At 46.8% G+C, this 24,330-nt stretch overlaps 1 protein-coding gene across 1 annotated transcript in view; it reads left to right on the top strand.

Moving 5' to 3' along the window:
- LOC138580812 (integrin alpha-X-like) overlaps positions 1-24,330 on the top strand; it is a 430,037-nt gene that overhangs the window by 378,365 nt on the left and 27,342 nt on the right. The window contains exon 26 of the mRNA XM_069651665.1: positions 11,382-11,450. Coding sequence (XP_069507766.1) covers positions 11,382-11,450 — 69 coding nt within the window. The remainder of the gene's footprint in view (positions 1-11,381; positions 11,451-24,330) is intronic.

Below are 24,330 nucleotides of genomic sequence, written 5' to 3' on the forward strand. Positions count from 1 at the left end.
TCATTGTTGAGGAGTCGTAGAGAAAATGGCAAAAACATTTCAGATCTCTGAGACATTCTTTGATGGCCGTGATCTGAAATATGTCACCGGAATGTCTGCCTTTGGACAATGTCTTCAACATTCAGTTCAGAACTGTAAAACAAATCTGTGTGAAATATGCCTCCTCCATGACCGTGATTTTAGTCCCTCATCTGCTTGAGGTCAGCAGAGAGTTGTTTGGTGACTGTCTGATTTAGGGTTTCAGTCGTGCAGCAGAAGCCTCCAATGGGGCGACCTTTCACCAAGAATTGGGTAGGATGTCCTTGTCCATACCTGGCTAGAATGTTCACATTGCAATGGTTTCATGGGTGTGAGCCAGACTTGTTCCACCTTCCTGATGCGTAAGCCACTGTAAACATTGGAGGCTTTGTGTGGGCACTTTGAACTTCACTGGGGATCCATTAGGACCACGCAAATGAGACATTTCATACTGGGACATTGCCAAAGGTCCCACTTCCTTCTCTGCAAGGGAAACTTGGAACCAACTTCCTGACCTCTGATCTGCACCATCCACTGATCAGCCCACAATGCTTTTGAGAGAAAAAAGACCAGCTGGGGCAAATAAGGGAGCCTGTGTCAAACTTTCAGTAGCAGTAACCCTGAAGTCTGTGCTGAGCAAGAGGGGATCCCCATCCTGTAGGCACCAGGCACTCACCCAGCAACCCAGAATAGGTCTCAATAGATCTGCTAGGAACTGCAGATTATGTAAAAAGATCGACACAATGGCCCTCATTACGACCCTGGCGGAAAGGGGTTTACGCCGGCGTAAACCATGGCGCACCTTTCCGCCTGAGTACGAGTTCCCGTAGCGCCATGGTGATTTTTACGCCTGCTTTTTGCAGGCGGAAAAATCCATGGCGCTACGGGACTTGTTGTTAATTTCGCCACCGTAATTTACGGTGGCGTAATTAACGCCTTCCCCACTCCCATTATACCCTATGGGGCAAAAATGGGAATGGGGAAGGGTAAATGGGGATTGGGGACTTACCGCCCCGCCAAGGTCGGAATGGGGCGGTAAGTCCGCCAACCACCATGGCGGAGTTGGCAGCTTAGCGCCATGGACCATGGTGCAAATTGCACCATGGTTCTCCGCCAGGGTCGTAATGAGGGCCAATGAAAACTTTAATCTGACTTAGATAGTCAGATCTAAGACTATCGTTTGGCTCAAGGATCACGATACATAACACCCCCCAGCCCCCGCTGCGCCACATTAAAATGACTGTAAGTATGTACACATGTCTTCAACTGATCTTCTTAGATATAACTCATCATATAACTTGCATATTTTGTATATAGTACTGTATATATTGCATATCTCTTGTAGCCATTTGCCGTATCGGCTCTCATTGTTTTTTTGATGTTTCCAGCACTGTAACCTCAGTTGGACTTCAACCTTTACTGTTATGTAACCAAGCTTCGCAATCCTCTTGATGCTTCTGCGCCCTGTTACCCCTGGTTTAGGTGCGCACTATAAATAAAAATACAAATACAAATGTAGGGCCTGAGTTACAGAAACACTTTTGATGGGGAAAACTCCATTGAAAAGGCTTTGTAAATCAGTCCCTTGGTACTGTAGTGAGAAAAGCTGCACTTCCTCCCTTATGCATATTGCCATTTCGAACAAGCTAGTGAATCCCTTTAGAATGGATTCATGGAGGGTAACAGCATTGCCCTCTTAATAGCTCTCTATGGATTATTAATCAAACTCTTTGAGGTGATGCAAATACAAATTAGCGAAACAGGCGACTTCACTTGAATAGCACTTTATACAACAGACTTTACAATTATGTATCTTTTTTAAATGAATGAGGTAAATATTGTGATAAGACAACCGATTTTGCCAGTTTGAACTACTCTCATTTGACTGCATCTTTTTGACCGAATTAGGTAGGTCAAATGGTACACTTTAATAAAAAAATAGTTGTGGGGTGGGGTAAGGGAATAGGTTGAGGTGAGGAGATGTCAGGGGGCAGGGGAGCCTCCCCCCGCATTAAATGGGGTTGTGTGGGGTCTCCCTCGGCATAAGGTAAAAATAATTAGGTCAAATGGGCAGTAGGTCAAATTTGTAAGGTCCAACAACCCATATTCGATTACTGTGTTTTTATATTACAGTCTGCATTTGATAAGTTACTCTTTGAGATCAATGCGATTAATTCTGGTTTTTTACATTTTATATGTTGCGTAAGGTTGTAATGTGAAAACCAAATCACAATAGAAAAACGATAAAGGCAACTTTGTATGGAAAGGGCACCTAAGTACAGGCTCAGAGCACCCTGAGAAGAATGTGTCCACGTCATCCCATATCCAAATCACTGCCTCGCACCAGGCTGTCTCCATTGGACTGATTACTCCCCTCTGTGGCAGGGTGCACTGCAAACCCCCCCCCCACCCTCGTTTCCTGTGGCAGTACCTCCTTGTGCAACCCTTGCACTTGAACTGAGCTCAATTCAATTGATTAGTGGCACCAGGCAACCAATGCCTCGCTGTTCCACAACCACCATCTTCAACTGGACCTGTGTCATCTCTGCTAATCTTCATGGGAACCATTCATCTGCGTTGCCACTTTAGCTCCAGGATCTGCAATTGCTGCCACTGCTGCCATGGTAACCAAGTGACATTGAAGAGGGAGTCACCCAGCACTGCATAGGTTTCCTTGCCTTTTCACACTTTTACGCCCATCACCACCAATGTTTGATGGGATACTGGCGACAGAAAACACAAGGCTCTAGCCTTTACCAACCGACAGGTGGCACTGTAAATCTCTGCTGTTATGGCATCACATCCGACTGCACCAAAGACAGCTGGAACACATTGGGGGTCATTACGAGTGCAGAGGTAAGGGGTGAACGGCACCGGTAAGGATGCCGGTGCTGTAAACCCCTTACAGCTGCATTACGAGGTTCCCTCGCGGGACCCGCTCAGAACGTCTGGTCAGAGCAGATGTCTTTTGCACGTCCCGCAAGGAGACCAGGGAGCTAATAATAGCTCCCTCCCCATTCCCATTGAGCCCTATGGGGGCTCGAATGGGAATGGGTATTTTGAATGGGGATTTACCTGGTCTTCCAAGGTTGGAATGACCCGGTAAGTCCCCATTCAAGGAACCCAGACACAACTTTGGAGGCAGCCATGGCGCTAATAGCACCATGGCTACCTCCAAACTCGCAATGACCCCCATTGACCATAAGTTCCAAGGAAAGCCCAAAACTGACGCCAGGAACTACTGTCATCCTTTTTTGCATATCTGCTCCATCACAAGCAGCTTTCCTCAAGAGAGAGATGGGTGATGTGGAAATATGCATCTGCAAAGACTCTGTTCTGGCCCTCATTACGAGGTTGCCGGCAGGCCGCCTTTACTACGGGCGGCCTACTGGCAACCTTGCCTTACCGTTTCCACCACTGGATATCCCGGTAATACCAGCATATAGCGGGCGGCTGCGTAACGGTAAATTCCCATTCCCATGGAGTTCTCTACAGGAATTAGTAACAGTGTCAGTGCTTCAGTTAATTACCTCCCGGTAGGGGCCTGTACTACCAGCCCGTCAGTCCTGCCAGTAGTTCACAGCCCCTACAGTCTGACTCGGAGTGAGCCGGTCCGGAAAGGTGTTGGTAACATTGTTCCAGACCGGCTCACTCGTAATGATGCCCTCTAGATCTGTCTGTCTCTTCTAAAGGCATTAACTGTTGAAAACCACAAATTGCAAGTTCTGAAAAGCCCCCTCGTGGAAAAGCATTACTTCCGGCTCTAAGTTGACTCTTGATTTTCCTATGGCCTGCAGAGCAACACCGTTCTTGGAGACATTGTTTGGGGTCAGATATCATAACTCAACTTCTAACAAAACCATCAAAAGTCTTGATCATGTGGGTGAGGAGGGCTTCAAATTGTTTTAGTAAGATATTCCCTCCGTTCCTTCCGCTAACTCAAACACACAGAATCTCCCCTACTTAACCCTATCCACTCTTGCACTGAAGCTGGTTCGTGCTGGTGGTGATAGCCGTCAACAGATGTTTTCCTCCCAGACTTAGGTTTACATATCATCCATATTCAGCCATTAGTCTGATCAGATCACAGCAAGGTTTTATTCAAAATGCAACTAAAATCCTGCTCTCTTCGTTTTTCTGCTCCCACACTTTGATACTGTTTTGATGTTGCAAACTAGTGTGACCCCAATTATTATATTCTCTCCTTGCAAACCTACCTACAATACCCGCAAATCAACCTGACACTAATAGCCCTTAATCCCAAATAAAAAATTGCTTTTAATTCTCTTGCACCAGAGAAAAAGGGTTACAGTTTCTCTCAAGCCTTGCATACACAATCAATGGTATGCTGAGACCCTGACCATTCTGTGTTCCACCCTATGCACGCTTGAACGTTCCTTGTGGGCAATGTATAGCCCTTCCCCCCAACCTCCTTTTGATCAGCTTTAAATGGCTATAAATCAGCCATTCACAAGGCTAAATTATCCTATTTTTTGGTTAAAAAAAATTGACGCATATCGTTCAAGACCTTTCATCCCCTAAGGTATCCTCTACAACGATCGATCACATCGTCTCTAAACTTCTGGAACGGCCAAGCCCATTTCTATACAGACAAAATAAGTGATCTAAGAATGGCAATGGTCACCCAAGAGGATGATCCTCCACTCTTCTCCTTTGCATCCTAGCAAGAGTCCACCACCACCCTTTAGGTCTATTGTGTTTTTCCCCCATAATTGAGGCTGAGATTGTTAATATTATTCAGAAATGTAAACCTTCAATTTCTCTACTAGATGTTTGCCCAGTTAAAATCTTAAAAGTAATGCTTGATGATATAGCTACTGAAATTAGCCTTTTGGCTAACTCTTCTTTTACCTCTGGCCAAGGGTATCAGCCATTTTTGCCGAATGATATTTTCGCCAAATGTTTTTTTTCCTCGATGTTTGTACCACTTTTTTGTAACCACAAAAATGTACATGGTAGGTTTGAGTTAGGTACATAGAAAAGGTGGAGGAGGGAAAGAAGGGGCGCGTGGGGTCTCCTCCTGGTTTTTGCGGTAAAAGAAGCTGTAAAATCAGCAAAAGAAATTCTGTGAAACTGCTGCAACCCACCAAAAAATGGAAGGAATCGTCATAGATGGCTGGCAGAGTACTATCTGATCTAACAAAAGCTGGTGTGGCTCCTTATTGGAAAGCCCAAGCCAGAATCCGAAAGAGCTAAGCAGTTTTCATCACATCTCTGAGCTTCCATACCCAACTAAAATTCTGGAACGTGTTTTGGTGGTGTGGACCAGCTACAGATTTATGTGAAATCTGCAGGCCTTCTCCATGGGAACCAAGCGGGATTCCGGCCTGGCAAGTGTACTAGGCTTGTAGCTGATGGCAGAGGATCAGCACCATGAATACTATTCTATCAATCGCTTCTGATACCGCAGACCATCAGCTTCTGCTTTGCTGGCTTTCTCCAAAATCAAATTGAGGCCTGATATTAGAATGGAACCAATAATATTTATCATATCACTCCCAGGCGATAGCTCTATAGCCCATCTCCTCAGATTGGTATCCCCTTTTCTCTGACAGACCCCAGGGGTCTCCTGTCCCCTTCTTTTCAACTAATATGTGATATGACTTCTATGGCCCAATTGGTCGAATCCAGGGCTGGACTGGGAACTAAAAGAGGCCCTGGAAATAAAGTTCAAAGTGGCCCTGTATGACACCTTTTCAGCAAGCCCAATGCTTTTCCTATGAGAAAATTTGGAAATACCACAGAAAAGAGGCCCAGGGTGCAGAGGCCCACCGGGAAATCTCCAGAGTTCCCTAAAGGCCAGTCCACCCCTGGTCGAATCCCTTGCCATGCTTTTTAATGTATGCTGATGACACTCAAAATCTTCTACTACGTATAAACTGTAACCAACCAACCAAACCAGAACCAGTAATGACCCCCGAGGAGCTAATTGTTATTAGCACCCCAGTATAATTCTGAGGTTTTCATTGTTTTTATTAGGTTGAGAAATAGCGTGTTTGCCGTTTCTCAACCGAAAAGAAAAACCTACAAAACAAGATGGCTGCCTTGGAGAAGGGAACTGCATGGGGTCCCTTCGACCTGTCCATGGGGGCCATTGCCACGCAGTGAAGCGCCAGAATGCTGAGTGGTCATGCCCTTAGCAAGGGACGAAGCAGCTGCAGGTAAGTGTGATGGGGGTGAGGGTAGGAAGCGGGGGAGGTGGAAATTGGGGGGAGGCAGGAGGAGCACTGCTCAGGATCACTTACCTCTTACCATGCAGGAAAGATTTAGGCCTCCCACTACACAGGGGGCTCGCAACACAAGCAATACCATGAGAAAAAGCCCACATCCTGATCTCCCTGATTGGCTGGTAGACCCCATGACACCCCCTCCAGGGTGCTAATATTGGATATCATTAAATTGTTTGAGGATAACGCGCTGAGTTATCATCATACCTTTCTGTAAAATAAGGGTCCCTCATTTTTATCCTCAATACATGAAACTGTTTTTTTAACATAATGGGCCCCATTATGAGTTTGGCGGATGAAGTAAACATGTTAGTTGTAATGGAAGTACTGCCAATTATACATCACCACTGAGTTCCCGCAAGTGTAGGTGAAGTGGTGGATCTACCTCCGGCATGTAGCTGGAAGAAGAATCCTCAACTTTAGCTCCAAAAATAGATGGATTTTCCATGGTAAGAAATTATGTTTGTGGTGAATCTACAAAAATCCTCCATGGAGTCCTATGGTCTCCAGAAATGTTGATCACCACCACTTGTCATCCATGACCTAGAGAAACCGGCAGTAAATGAGTTGGACAGTAATTCTGGAAACAAATCACTGAATTACCTCTATTACTCCTAATCAGGCCCATTGGGCTGTCAGGGCAACAGGACGCTGTGCTCTCTGTAATATATAACTATATTGACTGTTTACATCCTAACCTCCAAATCCCCTGATAGATGGCACGGGAAAATTCCAGGTTCAGAAATGAGGTCATCATCTCAGTTGAGGTACAAAGCCTTGTCTGTCAGAGGACTGAGTAAGGGAGTGGCCTATAAAGCTAACAGGCCTCAGTCAAGCCAGTTTGCAGGAAAGATGTTGAAAAAAAGGAGGAGCCTGCCTCTTCCTGGACTGAGGCATGCGTGCTGTAAGTGCAGGTGAGTCAATGGGATCACAAGGACACAAAACGCCACCAGTCTTTTCTGAGCTAAAAGAGGTGATGTCAAGATTGGAGATTGGAATCCGATACCTTGGAGAATGATACCCACTCCAGAAGGTAGAGAGTTACACCCAGTTAGGGAGCTGTGTATGGGTGGCCCCCATATATGCAGGGTCATGAAAGGAGTTGTGGATACAAAATTGGGAACCTGCATTGATTAAAATGAATGTCAGAAGTAGGAGGGTCGGGCAGTCGCCTACAAAGATAAAGGCAGCTGCATCCATTCCTGTGCTGGAGATCACCGAACCATTCAAGAGTGCACAAGCCAACCACAGCCAGAGAAATTGGGCCTCATTACGGGCTTGCCAGTCCGGATACAACATTACCGGTAAGCTTGCCGGTACCGTTGTATCCAGACTGGCAAACTCTGAGTTGTGCTCGAGGGTGCCTTTCATTCCGCCAGGTCTGGCCTGGTGGAATGAAAGGCACCTGTGAGCACAGCATGCCTGTAGCTCAGGCACCGTTATGAACCGTGCTGGTGCTACAGGCATCCCCATTCCCATTGAGCCCTATCGGGCTCAAATGGGAATGGGGATATCCCGATTCCGGCACCTGCGAAAGGTCAATTACCTTGTCCGTTGGGGCTGGAATACCCCGGTAATTGCCCATTCGCGGGTGCTGGACTTTCTTGCAAGTTTGGAGGTAGCCTTACCGGCAAGGCTACCTCCAACCTTATAATGAGGCCCATTGTTTGCCAATCCTTGCAGTGCTATTCCTGCAGTGTCTACTTTGATGGAGTTAGGTCAGGAACAGACCCTCAATGCCTCGTGAAGGCCCAAAAAGAGAAAACTACGAGTTAGGCAAAAATTCAGCAGTAAATCAACCAAGAAATTGCCTTAAGGAATTACTGTTAGCGCCACTTTGTCAGGTGGAATTTCCACCTGATTACAAGTGGTGGTAGCGGTGTAATTCCCCATTTATTTTGGGTCCATTGGACCCAATGGGACTTTTTTGTGGAATTACTGCCGATTTTTCGGCGTTGAGTGGGAAGATTTACCTCCAGGGTTTTCCTGGAGGTAAATCCTCCACCCAAAACCCAAACTCATAATTTGGCCTAGTGGTGCAATTGGCGGTAACTTTACTTCCTAACTCGCTGTATGCCTTGGACTGGTGTCAGCAGCCTTTGCTAAAGTCAGTACCACACCTACAAGGTGTCTTACCAACATCTAGGCCCTCATTATGAGCATGGCGGTTTGGGAAGTACGGTACCGGTAAGCATGCTACATACTACAGGCTCTGCTCGCGGGAACCGTTTCACCCCCCAGGTTTTTCCTGGCTGGTGTAACGGCACCCGCAAGCAGAGCACGTCGGATGCACCGGCACAACTCTGAATGTGCCGGTGCATCCGACGTGGACATCCCCATTCAGCCCTATGGGACAGAATGGGGATGGGAAGGCCCTTGATTCCGGCACCCGAAAATGGGCAGTTACGGGGTCCCCTGAACTTGGCATGACCTGGTTCTTGCCCATTCACAGGTGCCAGAAAAAATGCAACTCTGGCGGCAGCTGTGCCGTTTTTAACGGCACAGCTACCGCCAGAGTTGTACTGAGGGCTGTAGTCTCTGGCTCTAGGCCTTTAAGTCTGTACGCTTTGAAAATCTGAGCTTAAGTCTAGTTTACCCCCTGGCCCAATGTTTGCCCAGCTAGGTGTGTGTAATGGAAGAAAGACACAAACACTAGGGTGGCTAGTATTTTATTTATTGGTGTGTTTATTGTTGCATTTTGGGTGTGTACTTCAATGAACTCACTTACCTGTTGCAGCATTGGACTAAACCATGCAGTCCATCATGAGACTCGATGGAATGTTTAAACAAAGGAGGAAAAGGGGGCACTGGGCAAAGCATCCCTTGCCCGGTAGAGGACTGGGCAGTGGAGAGAACATTAAGGAAGGTAACCATGGAGGCAGACTGTTGGAAGAGGGAGAAAGGAAAGGAGGCAGCCACTATCGGCTCTTTGGAGGTCCATGGCCTCGAGCAGCCACCGAGGGCTAAATAAGTTTCTTCAGCTGGGCCTTGTATGCGAGGTACTGACTAGTATCAACCATGGACCTATAGACCAGTTGACTTGCCCGGCGACCAGGTAGAATGTGCCCAGAATAAACAACCCTAGCCCGCATATGCAGGGCGTCCCAGGGAAAAGGACAGGCACGCGCAGCCCCGAGCCACGTGTGCGGGCGGCTCAGGAGTAGAGCATTATTCTTCATTGCCTCAACCTCCTTCCTGAACAGCTACAGCTCCCTGAAGAGAACCCCCTCGCTTTACGCACCGCCGTGCATTGTTAACACACTGCCGTACTTTTGAGCATAAGGCTCCTCACTTCTTAGGGCTGGACTGCATGTGATAGGGATTGACTTCGAAGAACTGCCTAATGCGATACCTGTGTTGAACATACCTCTTCTGTTGCAGGTTGTGGTTATTTTCTCCCCTTTCATCAGCATTAGGCTAACCACCTTTTGTATATATGTTACGTAGTGAAAAGCATGTGTGTTAACTGTTTTGTTTTTACTGTGGTTTATTCATGTTTTGTTATAAAGGCCTATAATACATGTTTTTTTTTCATATACATCTGTCTAAGAGTAATCTGTGGCGTTTTACTGTGAATGCTCCCTGCGGCGTTCCGATCAATCTCAACCCTCCTGAGACGTATATTCTTGACCGCCTGCCAAGCTACCGTAGATTGGTCTGGCTTGTCCAGAAGGTTCCCCTGTTCCACTAAACTAGGGTGGCCTCCTAAACTTCTGACCACCAGGTTAGAGTTTAGAAATCAATCTTAACACCTAGTACTCCAGACAGGGTCATGATCCTGAGCCTGTCAGGTTCCTTCTCTGTTTCCCAAACACCTTGTCTACCTCCCCGATGAGGCTCAATAGTCTTGTGCATTTCAGAATCATTCTCCTCTCCTCAGCTCTCTCTTCCCTGCTCCTGAATTCCTCCACTTCCTCCTCGACGCTTAAGCACATGATCGTACCTCCACCCATCACTGGCTCCATTAGTTTAAGTGTGAGGTTTTCCCTCCTCTTGACTTTCAGCTGCTCCCCCTTCTGCTTCCTTTAAGGTATTCTCTTCTACTAATTCTGAATAGGCTTGCACTGGTCTATAGGGCAATAGGGCAGTGTCTGATTCAAAAAACGCAAAATGCTAGTGTGGGCCACGTTTTTTGGTCAAAGTGTGCCACTCTTTTGGCCATTGTGGGCAAGTTTGATGTGTTTCTTCATGATGCAGCTAATAGTTTTGACCATTGTTGCTGATTAAATATTCTTGCACAATTTGCATTAGATTTTATCAAAAAACTCCCCCTTGGGTACTATTCAAACAGTTTGTTACAAAAGGAATGAATTGGCATTTGCAACTGTGGGCCACTTTTTCATTGGTGCCCAAGACAGTTTCATGCCCCAGCCCCAGCCCGACCCTACTCTCTGAATTTACTGCAGCTTCCTTCTCAGACGTTCCTGTGATGTTGCCTTCACACACCCTTTGTTCCTACTTGGTGTGCTCTCTTCACATCCCTCCTTCCTCCTTCTTATTCGCCCCACATTCGCTTCCTCTTTGAGGTTTTCCCCTCAGTTCCCTCCTTCCTCCCTGATGTTTTCTCAGCATGCCTCTGTATGCTCCCTCCACATTACTTTCCTTTCCCCTTGACGTTGCTTCCACCCGCCTTCTCAACCACTCCTCCTCCTGACTCCTCAATGCTCGTTTACACCCACTCCTCCTTCTCCTGACCAACATCTCCTCCTTCCACTTCTCTCGCCTCCGCTTGAAATCCCCTGTCTCTCTCGCTTGCCAACTCCAACTCCAGCCGCACACACCACACAGACTCTGCCCATAGCTTTCAAAGGGACACAGCCCCTCCCTGTGTGCCACCCAATTTGGAACTGAATGCACCTGTGGTTTCTGATCATTGCCACCATAAAATTGGAGCGGCAATTCCCGGGCACTATATCAATGGAATTAAGTGCGTCAGACTACCCAAAATGTACCCATAGGCCTAACATACATGTGAAAAAGATGGATTATGTGTTGCGTAGGGGAGGGGTCTAGCCTTGGGTGCTTAGGGGCAGACGACATGAGGGAATGTCTCTCTAGATGTACTACAATAAAACCAATCTAACATTCTACATCAAGTGTTTCTTCTTTCCGCAGGGACAGAACACGACTTGCGTTGACCTTGGCGATGCATTGACTCCAGAACCCACAAGAGACTGCACCTCGGTAAGGGTTTTAGTTGTAACGTTATCCTGGTAGTAAGTAACAGTGGCGTGTCCAGGGAGTGGCCTGTGGTAGCACGTGCTACCCCAGGAATCTGATTGGCCACAACAGGTGCCACCCTATTATCTTACACTATGATCTTTGTGTGTTTGTGTGTGTGTGCTCGTACTTCATGCCACCTCTGCATAAGTCAGTGCCCCACTTGGGCCACCCAAGTCAAGAGTCTGGACATGGCACAGGTAACAGAATGTTTCCAGGAAAAACAGATGTTCAAAGATACTTTCTGGTACTCCTATTCCCTGCATCCCGAAGCTCACCGGTACGCCACCCCATAAATGCACGAACCCTGCAGATGTGGGAGGCACTCCATGCCGTGCTGCCTGGACCTTCTGATGTCCAAAGCAGCCGTTCTGTCTGGAGGCTTGTGCCCGTTATTGCTGAGCACATTGTAGCAAGAGCAGTCGATCGCATTGCAAGTCCTGGGGGCAAGGGGACAGTTTGGAATGGCAGCCACCAGCGCTCATCTCCAGTATGCGCATGGCATTGGAGTGTCTTGTGGAGCTACCTTATGCATGCAGAGACAAGCCCAGCAGACCCAGTAATGGCCTCGCTGCCCTTGTGTTGTCGGTCAGGTTCTACCTTGGGTATGTTTCCCAGGCTCAGAAAAGGCATGGGTGTAGGTTTAGGGGCGGGGGCAAGGATGTTTGTTCCCCCAACTTTCGTGGCACACTATTTTGTCCTCCTCATTTGGCGGGGGCCCCTTTCCTTTGGATATCATGTCCACCCCAACATTTTCAGCAAAGTTACTCCACTGAGAAAAAGCATGCCAGAATGGACATGAGTGAGGGTCTTTGCGAGTGGCCGGCAATTAACATCACACACCTGAAGCACTGCCTTGATGGGACCAAGGGGTCTATGGCCCAGCAACACTTAAAGCTGAATCCAATGCAGACTGAATCTAAGCTTCTAATGCAGAGCCGTGTGTTTGGTGCTTGCTGCATAGATGTGAGTGGAACCTGATTGGTTCAACTTGGAGTAGGGCAGATTCAAACTTTCATCCTGTCGAAGCCAATTATTTGAACACTGATAATATATTACACATTATTAAAAGAAGGACAACTTTGGCACGAAGCGCGATATAAAATGTGATACTATTAATCACATGGTTAGAATCCATGGCAACACCTGCCCACTACTTAGCCCACCTCAGCTATGTCCCTTCGCCCATAGCTATTTGCTATCCCTGATGCTTAGGATAAGCAAACTGGATTTCTTCTAGTCCCTGGCCTGCCTTTATACCAAGGCCATTGTAAAATCTGACCTCTTCCTCATCCCAGTCCTGACTAAATGAGGCTGTCCGCCTTCCCCAACACCCTTTCACTAAACCTCTAAAACAAAATGAGTTTACTATCAATCCTCCCACCCACCTCACACTGACACACAAAGTGTATAGGATGGCACAGATGCTTCTCTCAGATGGCAGCTGTTTCACTTAAGGGAAATCCTGCTCAGCTGGTCTTTCTCACCTCTATTCTCAACCCTCTGCCTTGTACTGGCGGCTGCCAGGGAAGTCGATTCACCAAAATGCCAGCTGTGGCGGATGTTACATCAGAGACCTGATGGCATCAGAGGAAGTGATGTCACTTGACCGTTGACCTGGATGGCATCATTTCCTATTTAACCCTGGTGACACCACTGGAAGTGGCTTGCGGGTGTAAAAAAAAGTACATAACTGTAAACATTTTCAAATACCAAATACATAGTGAAGAAGACAAGAATATTTTAGATACCAGCAACAATTGAACAAGAGTGCTGCCTTCATATGCCATAGATGGGGTCATGATATGAAAGGGTTAAACCCAATAGAACAACATAGGCTGAGGCAATATCGGTTCTACCATCGGGTTTGCTATTTGAAGATTTTAATATATCTTTAAGGAATAATTATGACAAAGCATTGAGCAATTTTGTGCAGTGCGGTGGCCAGATTCTTGCTGAAATGGACTCCTACAAACTTACATTGATGTAAAGCCTGGTGAAGATGCCCAACAAAATGGAAGTTGTTGAATCAGTAAAGATATACAGAGAATATCACTGTATGAACTAGAAAGGGAGCTAATCACACACCCGAAGAAATATAAGGAGATACAGTCCCCCGTGATGAGATTCCCGGGGTTGAAATATAGTTACATTGATATGCCCTTTCCTCTTAACTGACTAGGCTACCTCCAAAAGTGGGGTCCCATAAGAGGGGTTCCTTGCCTCAGAAAGAAAATCGTCGGCTCTGTAAAAAGCAGACGAAGGCAGCAATAATAATTCTTTGGCTGATTGGCTGTAGTGCAACATTAGGGCTGAGGAATATGTGGTTGGGAAAGTTCACAAAGAGATTTGAGGATTTAAACAGTGAAGTCATATGGGCTAGGCTCTTGTATGGATACTCTACCTCAATGAACATTGTTTTAGTGAATATTTTAATAGTGATACACAAAATGTTGGGGGGAAATGTTGTTCTCAATTAGTTCACCATAACGAAGTAGGGAAGGGAGTGATTTGTCGAATAGGTGGAACATGTAATCTTGTGGGGTTAGAAAGGGAGGCCCTGATGGGTATTTAGTATATGGTATTATATTGTATTGCGTTGAATGAATTCATCTATGTAATGTTTGTATGAGAATGCTGTGTCTGAAGTAATTTATTGCCATTTGTAAATGAACTAATAGTTTTGAAGTATATGTTTAAAAATGTGTTCACATCTTTGATAAACCATGAACACAAAACAATAGGCAGAGGCACTGCCATAGATGTGCCACTTCAGCATTGTATGGCCACCTACCTCCATATTATGCCAATTATAGCTGCATGTTGGGTATTGTCATTATATGAAAAATAGATCCCCTACGTTGCCAGTTGCTGCAATATTACAGTATGCAACAATCAAATAGATGCAAGTCACTTTCAGTGCACAGGAGCATTAATTATTTGTTATTTATATAGCACTTCCGCTAAAGCGCTGTACAAGGCTCATGCATACATTTAATTTTCATCCCAACCAAAGTTGGTACTCATTTATCAACCTCAAAGTTTGAAAAGCGGAGTTGGCCTTGTCGTGATTTGAACCTGCGACCTGCAGCTCTCACACAGATCGCATCTGCAAGCACTCAACCCGCTGAGCTATCTTATGGCTTTGGTATTAAAAATGCAATGTCACCTTAAGAAAACATGTCAAAACTGGCTGCACAATGTAGGTCAGGCAGTGATAACACTTATGTATGCTGTAGACTTGATGATGCAGAGTAAAACATGTCATGCCACAGCAAGACATACCTAGACTGGCAGCACCAAAATGCTGTCTCACCACGTAATAACACTACCGTGCTTACTCTATCTTAGATGCCCTGAAAAATATACAAAGTCACAGTAAGGACTGGCTACACCTAAAGGCCAGTCTAGCCAGGTAATTACACTTATCATGATTGCTTTGTCAGAGATGCCCTGTAAAAATGTCATGCCACCGTAAGAAATGACTAGACTGGCTGCCCCCAAATGCCAGTCTAGACAGCTAATAACACCTATCATGCTTTATTATAGATGCCCTGTAAAAATGCCTTGCCACAGTAAGAAATGACTAGACTGGCTGCACCTTAATGCCAGTCTAGACAGGTAATTGATTGCTGATTGATTGATTTGTAATTTATTATGCAACTATACACAACTGTTTCAAGACACAACCAGGCAATGGAGGGACAAGAAAAGCAATCCTACTAGGCCTAGTGTCATCTAGATCTTGCAAGTGCACAACAAGAAGTGAAAGGCAAAGGGTACAGGGAGAAGTGCACACTGAGCAGCAAGGCCCGGAGTTAAGTGCAAGGAAGGCTGAGACTACAAGGGGCAATCCCAGGCCAGTAGTGCAAGGTGGGCCAGGCGGAAAGTGCAAGAAGGCGGGACGGGGGGCAAGGGCTGGTGTCTTGTAAGACTCAGAGGACACTGAGCAGCCAGTCAGCAGACAGAGCATGAACAAGGGTAGGTTTGCAGGTGAGAGGGAGCGAGAAAGAAGAGAAGAAAAGGGAGGTCTTGAGGAGCTTCCGGAACGTAAGGTGGTCCAGCTCAAGCCGGAGAGAGGCAGAGAGGCCATTGCAGAGGGAGGCACCTGCAGAGGAGAGAGATCTGCCCCCCATTCTCTGCTTGGAGAAACGACTCACCCACAGAGAATTAGAAGTAGATGAGTAGAGGGATCTAGGAGAAAGGTACTTAGGAAGAGAGAGTTGAAGTTAGTGAAGGGCACGGCTCCAGAAAACTTTGTGGACGTTGCAGAGGGTGTTAAACGTGATCCCTGCAGCTGCCGGGAACCAGTGGAGGGATTTCAGGGCCAGATAGATGCGGTCCCTGGGCTTGAGGGCAAGGAAATGTCTTGCTGTCCCTTTCTGGATGAGTTGAAGAGGGAGAATAGTAGAGTTAGGTAGACTGAGAAAGAGGCTGTTGCAGTAGTCCAGCCTACAGAGACCCATGGATAGTGAGCTTCTTCTGGTAGGTGAGAAAAGGGAGGATACCTCTGAGGAGGTGCAGGTGGAAATGGGCCTTCTTGACAAGGTCCGTGATGTGTGGAGAGAAGAAGAGAGTGGAGTTGAAGATGACCCAGAGGTTTTTTGCCTCACAGCAGGATGAGGGCAGAGGGCCCAAGGAAGGCGGCCAGAGTGAGAGGAAAAGCGGGAGCATGGGTCCAAATGAGAAGGATCTCAGTCTTACTGGCATTAAGGCAGAGATTGTTAGAGGCACACCATGCCTGAATAGGGGATAGACAGTCAGGGATGAGTGAGCAGGATACCGAGGGTAGCCTGAAAGAGAGCTGTGTGTTATCCACATAACACTGAAAGTTAGAGCAAAAGGTAGAGATCAGAAGGGCTAAAGGGGCCAGTAAGACATTGAAGAGCCAGGGGTAAAGGCTAGAGCCCTGGGGAACTGCACATATGGAGAGAGAGAGGTGGTGGAGAGAAAGGACCCAAGCTGGACCTGGGAAGACCGATCCACGAGGAAGCAGGTCAGACACGCCAAAACCCGATCCATGATGCCCAGGGTCTCACAGAGACGGGTAATCAGGATGTTGTTATTGACCATGTCCTAGTACCACTTAGCATTCTTACTTTATCATAGATTCCCTGTAAAAATGTCATGCCAAATTGAGAAATGACTTGACTGGCTGTACCAAAATGTGACTCTAGCCAATAATAACGCATATCATGTCTGCTTTTTCATAGATGCCCATTACGTGATAGCGCACGCCCCTCCTGCCCCACCCTTCCGACATGTCGCCTCTCCCTCCCATTCACCTCCTCCAACCCCCAAAATCAGCTCCTTGGCCCAGCCTTACATCCATGTGCCTCTTGCTCGTCCCAGTACTTTCGTATAAGGCAAGATGTTTCATAAGTAAGTACTGGGACAAGGAAGAATAGGACTAGGAGTAATGAAAATTACTGATAAGTAATCTAGGCATTGAACACAAGCACACACATTCACATACCCTTTACATGCTCATTTACACATGCACCCATCCACGATTCACTCACCCATACATCATGTACTCACGCAACACACACACATATACACACACACACCCTTTCATACCCAGGCACATACATTTCTTACCTTTTTCTGAATCCATTGCTGCTCCACGAAATTCCTGTGCAGGCAGGCCTCTCTGGCTCCCACGCTCCACGCATGTAAGGAACCAGCTCTAGTTCCGGTCATGCACAGAGCAAGGGACCGAAAGCCTTTCATCTGCTGTACGGGGGGAGAGGAGATGGGTTCTTTTTAAAGACAATTTGACTTCAAAGAGAAAGGTTTTCCATCGCTAATTTCCTTCTGAAGTCAGAGTAAGTTCAAAAAGAAATTGATGTAAAGAGGGCTCTCTTCTGAGAGCCCTCCTTACTTTCGGTTTCTCTCTGCCTCTGCAACACTTAACCAGGAGTTGCCAGGAGTTGTGATCCCTGCCTACCCCTAAATGACGTCCCTGGTGGCTGTTCGGCTGTCCTGCATCCACTGCTGGGCTCAGGATGGAGAGGGGTGTGGTGGAGCGTGGTATTCCAGCATGTCGCAGATGAGTAGACGGATCCAAGAACCTTGACCTGGGCCATGGGACTAGGATTCCTACAAGGGTATTCTGAAAGGCCCTGTCTGGAACACCTGGGCAGGTCAGACAGGCGCAGCAGTTCAGCATGCTTGTGTAGACATGGCATGGAGACGCTGGAAGCAGGGGCTGCTCTAAGCGCCCACTATAGGCATTGGAGTACCTTCGCAGCCTGGTGTAGCAGGAGCAATCTCCTGCCACGGGACTGTGGTTACCTTGACTGTGGTTACATTGACCTTGCTAGGTTTCTTCAGGGTGGATTCCTGTTGGGCCTCTCAGGTTCCTCTCTTAGAGCTCATTGGGTGGCTGTTCGTGAATTCTGTGATCCCGGGATTAATGTCAAATAATAGGTCATTGTCATCGGCAGGCTCCAATGAAATGTCTCCATCTCTCTGATCAGGATAAATCCTTGATTCCACCTTGAGACCTCCTTCAAGATCTCTGTGTCCTGCAAGGGCTTCCTTTCAGCCCTTTCAGTCCTTGGACCTGAAGCACATGACTTTCTCTTCTGCCCATATGATAGGGGAGCTGTGGCCCTCCTGTGCTCCCTCTTTCCTTTCCATCATGCCGAAGGCAGCCACCCTACATTGTTATCACACTTTCTGCTTGACTGTTGTCTCTAATTTTCAGAAACTGTGCCACCTGCCCTTCTCCTAGATCTACCGCAGCAGGTCAGGGTTTAGTTGTCATCCGTGGATCTTAAGATTGTGATTCTTTCCTGGACAGGACCTTCCCCTTCAGGTCCTCGAACAGTCATTAAGGACACAATGGTCCTCACTATAAGGTTGGCGGAACGGGTTTACCGGCAACCGGTAAAGGTGCCGGTAAACCTGTTCCGCCCTATTACGAGGTCTCCTCGTGGGACCCACAATGGACGCCTGCAAAAACCAGGCATCCTTACCGGGTCCCGCGAGGGGACCAGGGAGCTAACAACGGGCCCATCATTAACAGGCCCGTTGTTAGCTCCATCCCCATTCCCATTGAGCCCTATGGGGGCTCGACTGGGAATGGGGATGGACCGGGTCCGGGTTCCTCGGACGAGGAATTACCGGGTCCGCCAAGGTTGCGATGGCCCGGTAATTCCTCATTTGAGGAACCCAGGCCCGGATTGCGGTATGGAGGCAGCCATGGCGCTAATAGCACCATGGCTACCTCCATACTCGTAATGAGGCCCAATGTCCCTGGCCTACTCTATCATGATATGATAGGTTATTTAAACGCGCTTAATACCCAGAGGTTTCTAAGCTCGGACCCGGGGATCGAACCTGCGTTGCTTCCTCTCGTCTTGCTTCCAAGGCGAGCACGTTGCCCCTGAGCTACCCTCCCGACACGAATCATGGGCTCCCCACTGTCGGGAATGTACTAGAAAGGTCTACCAAAGGAATGGCCACATTTTGGGGGGAAGCCAGAGGGTTTTCTGTCTTTGACATTTGTAGAGCAACAGCCTTGGCATCTCCAAACACGTTTGCCCATCACTGCAAACTTTCGACTCCAGGGCAGTCGGATCATAGGTTTGCCTCAGTTCTTCAGTCTGTTCTTCTATAAGGGCCATGTCTTATATTTTTGGGCATTAAAGGAACACTGGATTTTTGCTGTATCCCGACTCTTCCTTTTTATTGGGACATGTCAATCGCATGTGTTTGGGATTCATGGACTTGCTAGAACTGTGACTAGGAAGAAGGGACAGGGGGTCAGAGGTGGCTAAAGCAGAGAGCGGTGCTCAGCTCTAAGGCTGATCTGAACCTGGGTATTTTACTGGTGTATAATGCCAGCGTTCCGAGTTGCCTGATTGGCTAATGAGGCACCATTGTGTGACTGACATCAAGAGCAATTCTCTTGCTCCTTTAAGCCAGTGCCCCTTGTTAAAGCCATGCTGATCACCAGCGCTAGTAAATTTAATCCCTCACTCCCACACTTTCAAGTCTTTCTTGCATTCTGTTGGAAGTCAAACTGAGATTAGTAATTCCATATTTGGTTTATCATGCAATTGCCCTATAAAGACACTGAAAATATCCAGTGTAGCTCGGAGCACACAGAATAGTGACATTCTCAGGCTGGAAACACAGCGAATTTCTGGTCTAGCACTGATAGATTGGCAGTAGGAGTGCTTACAAATCCTGGTTGCCCTAACGCAGATCAGAATCAAGGGTACCTCTGTCATTCTGCTCTAGTTTCAGATTTGGGTTTTCCATCCTCATTAACCTATATAGAGTAAAAACTGGACCAATAGGTAGAAAAATAACACAAATCTTTTGTGGTTTTTTCAAAACGTCATATGATATGGTATTTATTTCACATAACAAACATATTAAGTATTTAGTTATACATCGTTAACACTCTAAAAATAGGCTCAACCCTTACAAAACTTTTCCCATCATTCAAACTTCACTCATACAGATCATCTTCATACTAGCACAACTTCAAGCAATGGGTACTGGTGATTCCCAAAACAAAGAGTGGTTTGTAATATCAAGTCCAACACTCTTGTGTCTTCTAGATGTGGTCCTCTGTGTTATTGCAGAGGGTTTCTTTCTTGTCGTCTACACCTGTTTCGGTTGTAGTGTAATGCGGGCTAGCAGTGCTTGGCCCCAACAGTTATAGCCAACCTTCCTCAGGACGGGATACAACACTCCAGTCCGTGTTGTATCTTGATAGGATTCGTGAGCCTTTCGATCTTCAAGAATTACAAAATAAGTATACTAATTACCATCTCTCCCCTGAGACCTGTTATCTTCATAATTTTCTGACAATTAATGTCTATGGGCCTCATTACGACCCTGGCGGTACGGGGTAAACGGTGCCGTAAAAGGTGCCGGCGCCGTTTACCCCGTGCCACTTCATTACGAGGTCCCCTCGCGGGACCCAGGAAGCAACACCTGGTCAAACCAGGCGTGTTTACTGGGTCCCGCGAGGGGAAGCGGGAGCAAACAACGGGCCAACTCGTAATGGCCCGTTGTTTGCTCCCTCTCCCATGAAATGGGAATGTGGAAGGACCAGGTCTGGGTCCTTGGAGGGAGGAATTACCGGGCCTTCCGAACTCGGAATGGCCCGGTAATTCCTCATTCTGAGGACCTGGACCCGGACACGATTTCAGCGGCAGCCATGCCGCCAATAGCGGCATGGCTAACGCTGAGGTCGTAATGAGGCCCTATGCCTCAACAACATTCTCTTATCTGTTGTATGTTCAGGACTCACCTCCACTGTATGTTCAGCGGGTGGTGGTCTTGACACCTTGGATGAATCCCTGCTTCGGGTGTATCTTCACTCAATGTGTACCCAATAGGTATGTGTATCATAAAAATCATAAAAATCCCCCATTAATACTGACAATCAATAGAACACACAATTTATTCATAAGTTGTCTGCAGAATCTAACTCTCTAATGTGTAGAAATAACATTTTTATGTCCCTTCCGGGTACTTACTTCCTTTGCACTTTTCTGTCAATTAACTCTAAATGATTTTTCTTGGTGCAGTCCAGACAGGCACTTTATTTGTCTTTATATTGATAGTGGGATAAATGACCCTGATAGAATCCAACGGTCTATGATGCCCTGTGAGGAAGGAGACAAAGAAGCGAGCAGGGCTAAGTAGAATGCTCCACATTGCACAGTCCCAATAGTGTAGACTAAGGGGCCGTAGTACTTACAAGAGCCATGTTCTATAAGAAGACATCAACAATGCGGTGTCCAGTGAACTCGGGATCTCTCCATCTAAGGAGAAACACAAAGGGAATGGACATCCGTTATTTATTAGTCTGTCACGCTCTGCATTGGCACCCTATCCTATTTAAAATGTCACACTGGGTAGGGGGGCTGCCTCCTCTGTGAACACTCACCTTCCAGTGCGGCTCGATGTCGCGCACGTCTACCTCCGCGTCGGGAAAGTGACGCGCTGTATGGTTCCAGCCCCAGTATCCTCATGCGTTAATGGATAAAGAAAGAGGACTAAATATATGCATTCGCGCATCATCACTAAACAGATTTTTGTAATATTCTTTAACGGCCCCACAAATGCCTTATAGCCTGATTCATGGAATTATTTGCACGTAAAACGCAGATTTGCATTTCATTCTGCCCGAAAATCTCTGTTTGAGGTATGGGGATATTCGGGCAGATGGCGCGCAAATCTGCGTTTTACGCGCAAATAATTCCATGAATCAGGGGGTTAATTTCCCCACGAGATCCCTCCCTCCCCATCCAAAATTAACTGAACATGTCTCTTATCCTCCTTCTTATTTAGACGATTCACCAGCAATGTACCCGCTTTCTCGCCACACTCCCACAAAGCATGCCTAGTATAAAATAATTCCTTCTCTGCACTCAAATGTAATTCGTTCTCAAAAGAGCATCTCGTATTCAACATTGAGTTCCTATTGGTGACAGAGGGGACAGTAAGTGTACTTTTCTTCAGCTAAATAGTTTTCCTTCTCAAGCCTTAGGAGCTCAACCTCTTATTGATTTCTCTAAGAAGATGCAAAGCTGATTATTTAACCATGTATTGCTGCTTTTAAAGCACCCCAGACAATTAACAAATTGTTGACTGGCTCTTCTTTTCCTGCAAATACAGTGATTTGTTGCTCTCTATATGTTTGCAAAATCATTATCCAGTAATAGACTCACATTCAATCTCCAATGCCTTCTCCCCCTTAAACCCCTGATTGATCGATCTAGAGCCAATTCAATACTGGCATGATCAGAGATCACAATGTTGCCTATATCAGCACTACATACAACTCTGCAGATATTTATACTAGCCAGGAAAAGGTCAATGTGCGAAGAAGTTCTGTGAGGTATTGAATAGAATGTATATTGTCTAGATCCTTGGTGCAATTCTCGCCAGATGTTAATGAGGTCCCATAAATGCATAAGGTTTTTAAGACTTTTTCTAGCCCCTATCTCTGCAGAGGAATTACCACTCCTGTTTTATACGCCCTCTCATCTAAAATAGAGTTAAAATTCCCTCGTATTATAATCTCTGTACCCTCCATATTATTCAGCACCCTATTAATTTCATCGAAAAATTACTTCTGTGGCAGTTTCTCTATACAAAACAAAGTATTTTCCAAATGTTAAGCTATCTCATGGTAAATCTGATGTTGCACTGTCTTGTTGAAAGAAATCATGTCAAGAAATGACAGTGCTATATCTCGCATTAGTAACCTGGCGAGAGACAATCTGAATGCAACAAGCATTCTGATTGGCTCTCGCCAGGTCCCTACCCGGCCGGGAATCCCTCCGTCGGGATTCCACGGCCTTTGTCCCCGGCAGAGGGTGTGGCAACCCCTCAGCCAATGAGGAGGCTCGAAGTGGGGCCATCCCCGCTCCGAGCTTCCCCACCGCTGAGAGGCTGCCTTCCCCACCCCTGCCGGGGACTCGGGTAAGTCTTTTTTTTTTTTTTATTCCCTTCCCAACCCCAACTTACCTTCTTAGTCCTGCGTCCTCGGCGGGGGACGAGGGAAGCCTTCAGCCGTGTGGAGACTCGGAGTGGGGCCGTCCCCGCTCTGCGCCTCCACACGGCTGGTGGCTTCCCTAGTCCCCCGCCGGGGACGCAGGTACGTTTTTTTTTTCCCTCTTCCCCCGTCCCACTCCCGCCCTCCCAACCCCCACCTACCTTCTTTTTGATCCTTTTTCGGGAGCGGACGCGCTGGGAACACTTGTGTTCCCAGCGCGTCCGCTCCCGATGGCTGCCATGGAAAGGGAAAACAGACTCCGTTTTCCCTTTCCATGGAGGCGGCCGATTTCTTTTTTTTTCTCTCGGGACCAAAAAGAAAAGCTTTTAGTGCCCCGATCACGCAATTTTTGCGTGCCGGGGTACTAATAGCAATAGAACCCGAGCGTCGGGGGCATTACCGACTCTGGTAATGTCCCGGGGCCTTCGGTAAGGCCCTCGCTTCGCTCGGGTCCTTACCTATGGGCCCCCGGGCATTGCCTGAGTCGGTAATGCCCCCGACACTCGGGTTCTGTTGCTTAATTATGAAATAGGAACGCTCGGAACACAATCAATAACAGTAGTTATCGACTGCATCCAAGCATTCGGATTGGCTGAGAGGAGGTCAATAATAACCCGCACTTGCTCATAGTTATTATTTTTCCATTGCAATACCTCTGCTGCCCGCCTGACATCCTTCTGTCTCTTTACCCCCTTACCTTCTGTTATTCTATCACCACCCTCTTTCCATGCACTTGCTGTGCAAATGGTAAGTGGAACACTCCATGTATAAACCTCCTTTCCCTGATGTCATGTGCCTATTTTCTCCTCTTGTAAATGTTTTTGCTTTAGTAGTAGAATGAGGAAATCATATTGTAACCCCCCCTGCAACCACCATTAGACTTTTTATAATTTTTGCTTCACAAAACTTTTTTCAACTTTGCATCTTTCAAGCTTTCGCTTTCAAACTTTTTTCAGTAAAAAATATTTTATGTTAACCTTAGCACTTGGTACTTTCCATAAAGCAGCTATGTGTGTGTATTCTGTAGAGGGGATCAGGGCCATGGACAAGACAGGCGACCTCATCATGAGTTGAGCGGTATCCCGACTTGGATACTGCGCAACTTTATTTTCATTAGCGCCCACCCGTCCAACGGTATTACCGCCGGATCAAGGGTTGGGTGCTAACTGTTACTCCCCATTCCCGGAATTTTTGGTGCAATTGATACACAGTAATACCGCCGTTGGTAATTGTACTAGAAATTTGCAATTTTTCAGGTGTGTTTACCCCCAGCTTTTCAGCTAGGGGTAAACACGCCAGACTCGAGATTGG

This window comes from Ambystoma mexicanum, chromosome 3p (genome assembly GCF_040938575.1).
Source record: "Ambystoma mexicanum isolate Mex_15411 chromosome 3p, UKY_AmexF1_1, whole genome shotgun sequence".
Lineage (NCBI taxonomy): Eukaryota > Metazoa > Chordata > Amphibia > Caudata > Ambystomatidae > Ambystoma > Ambystoma mexicanum.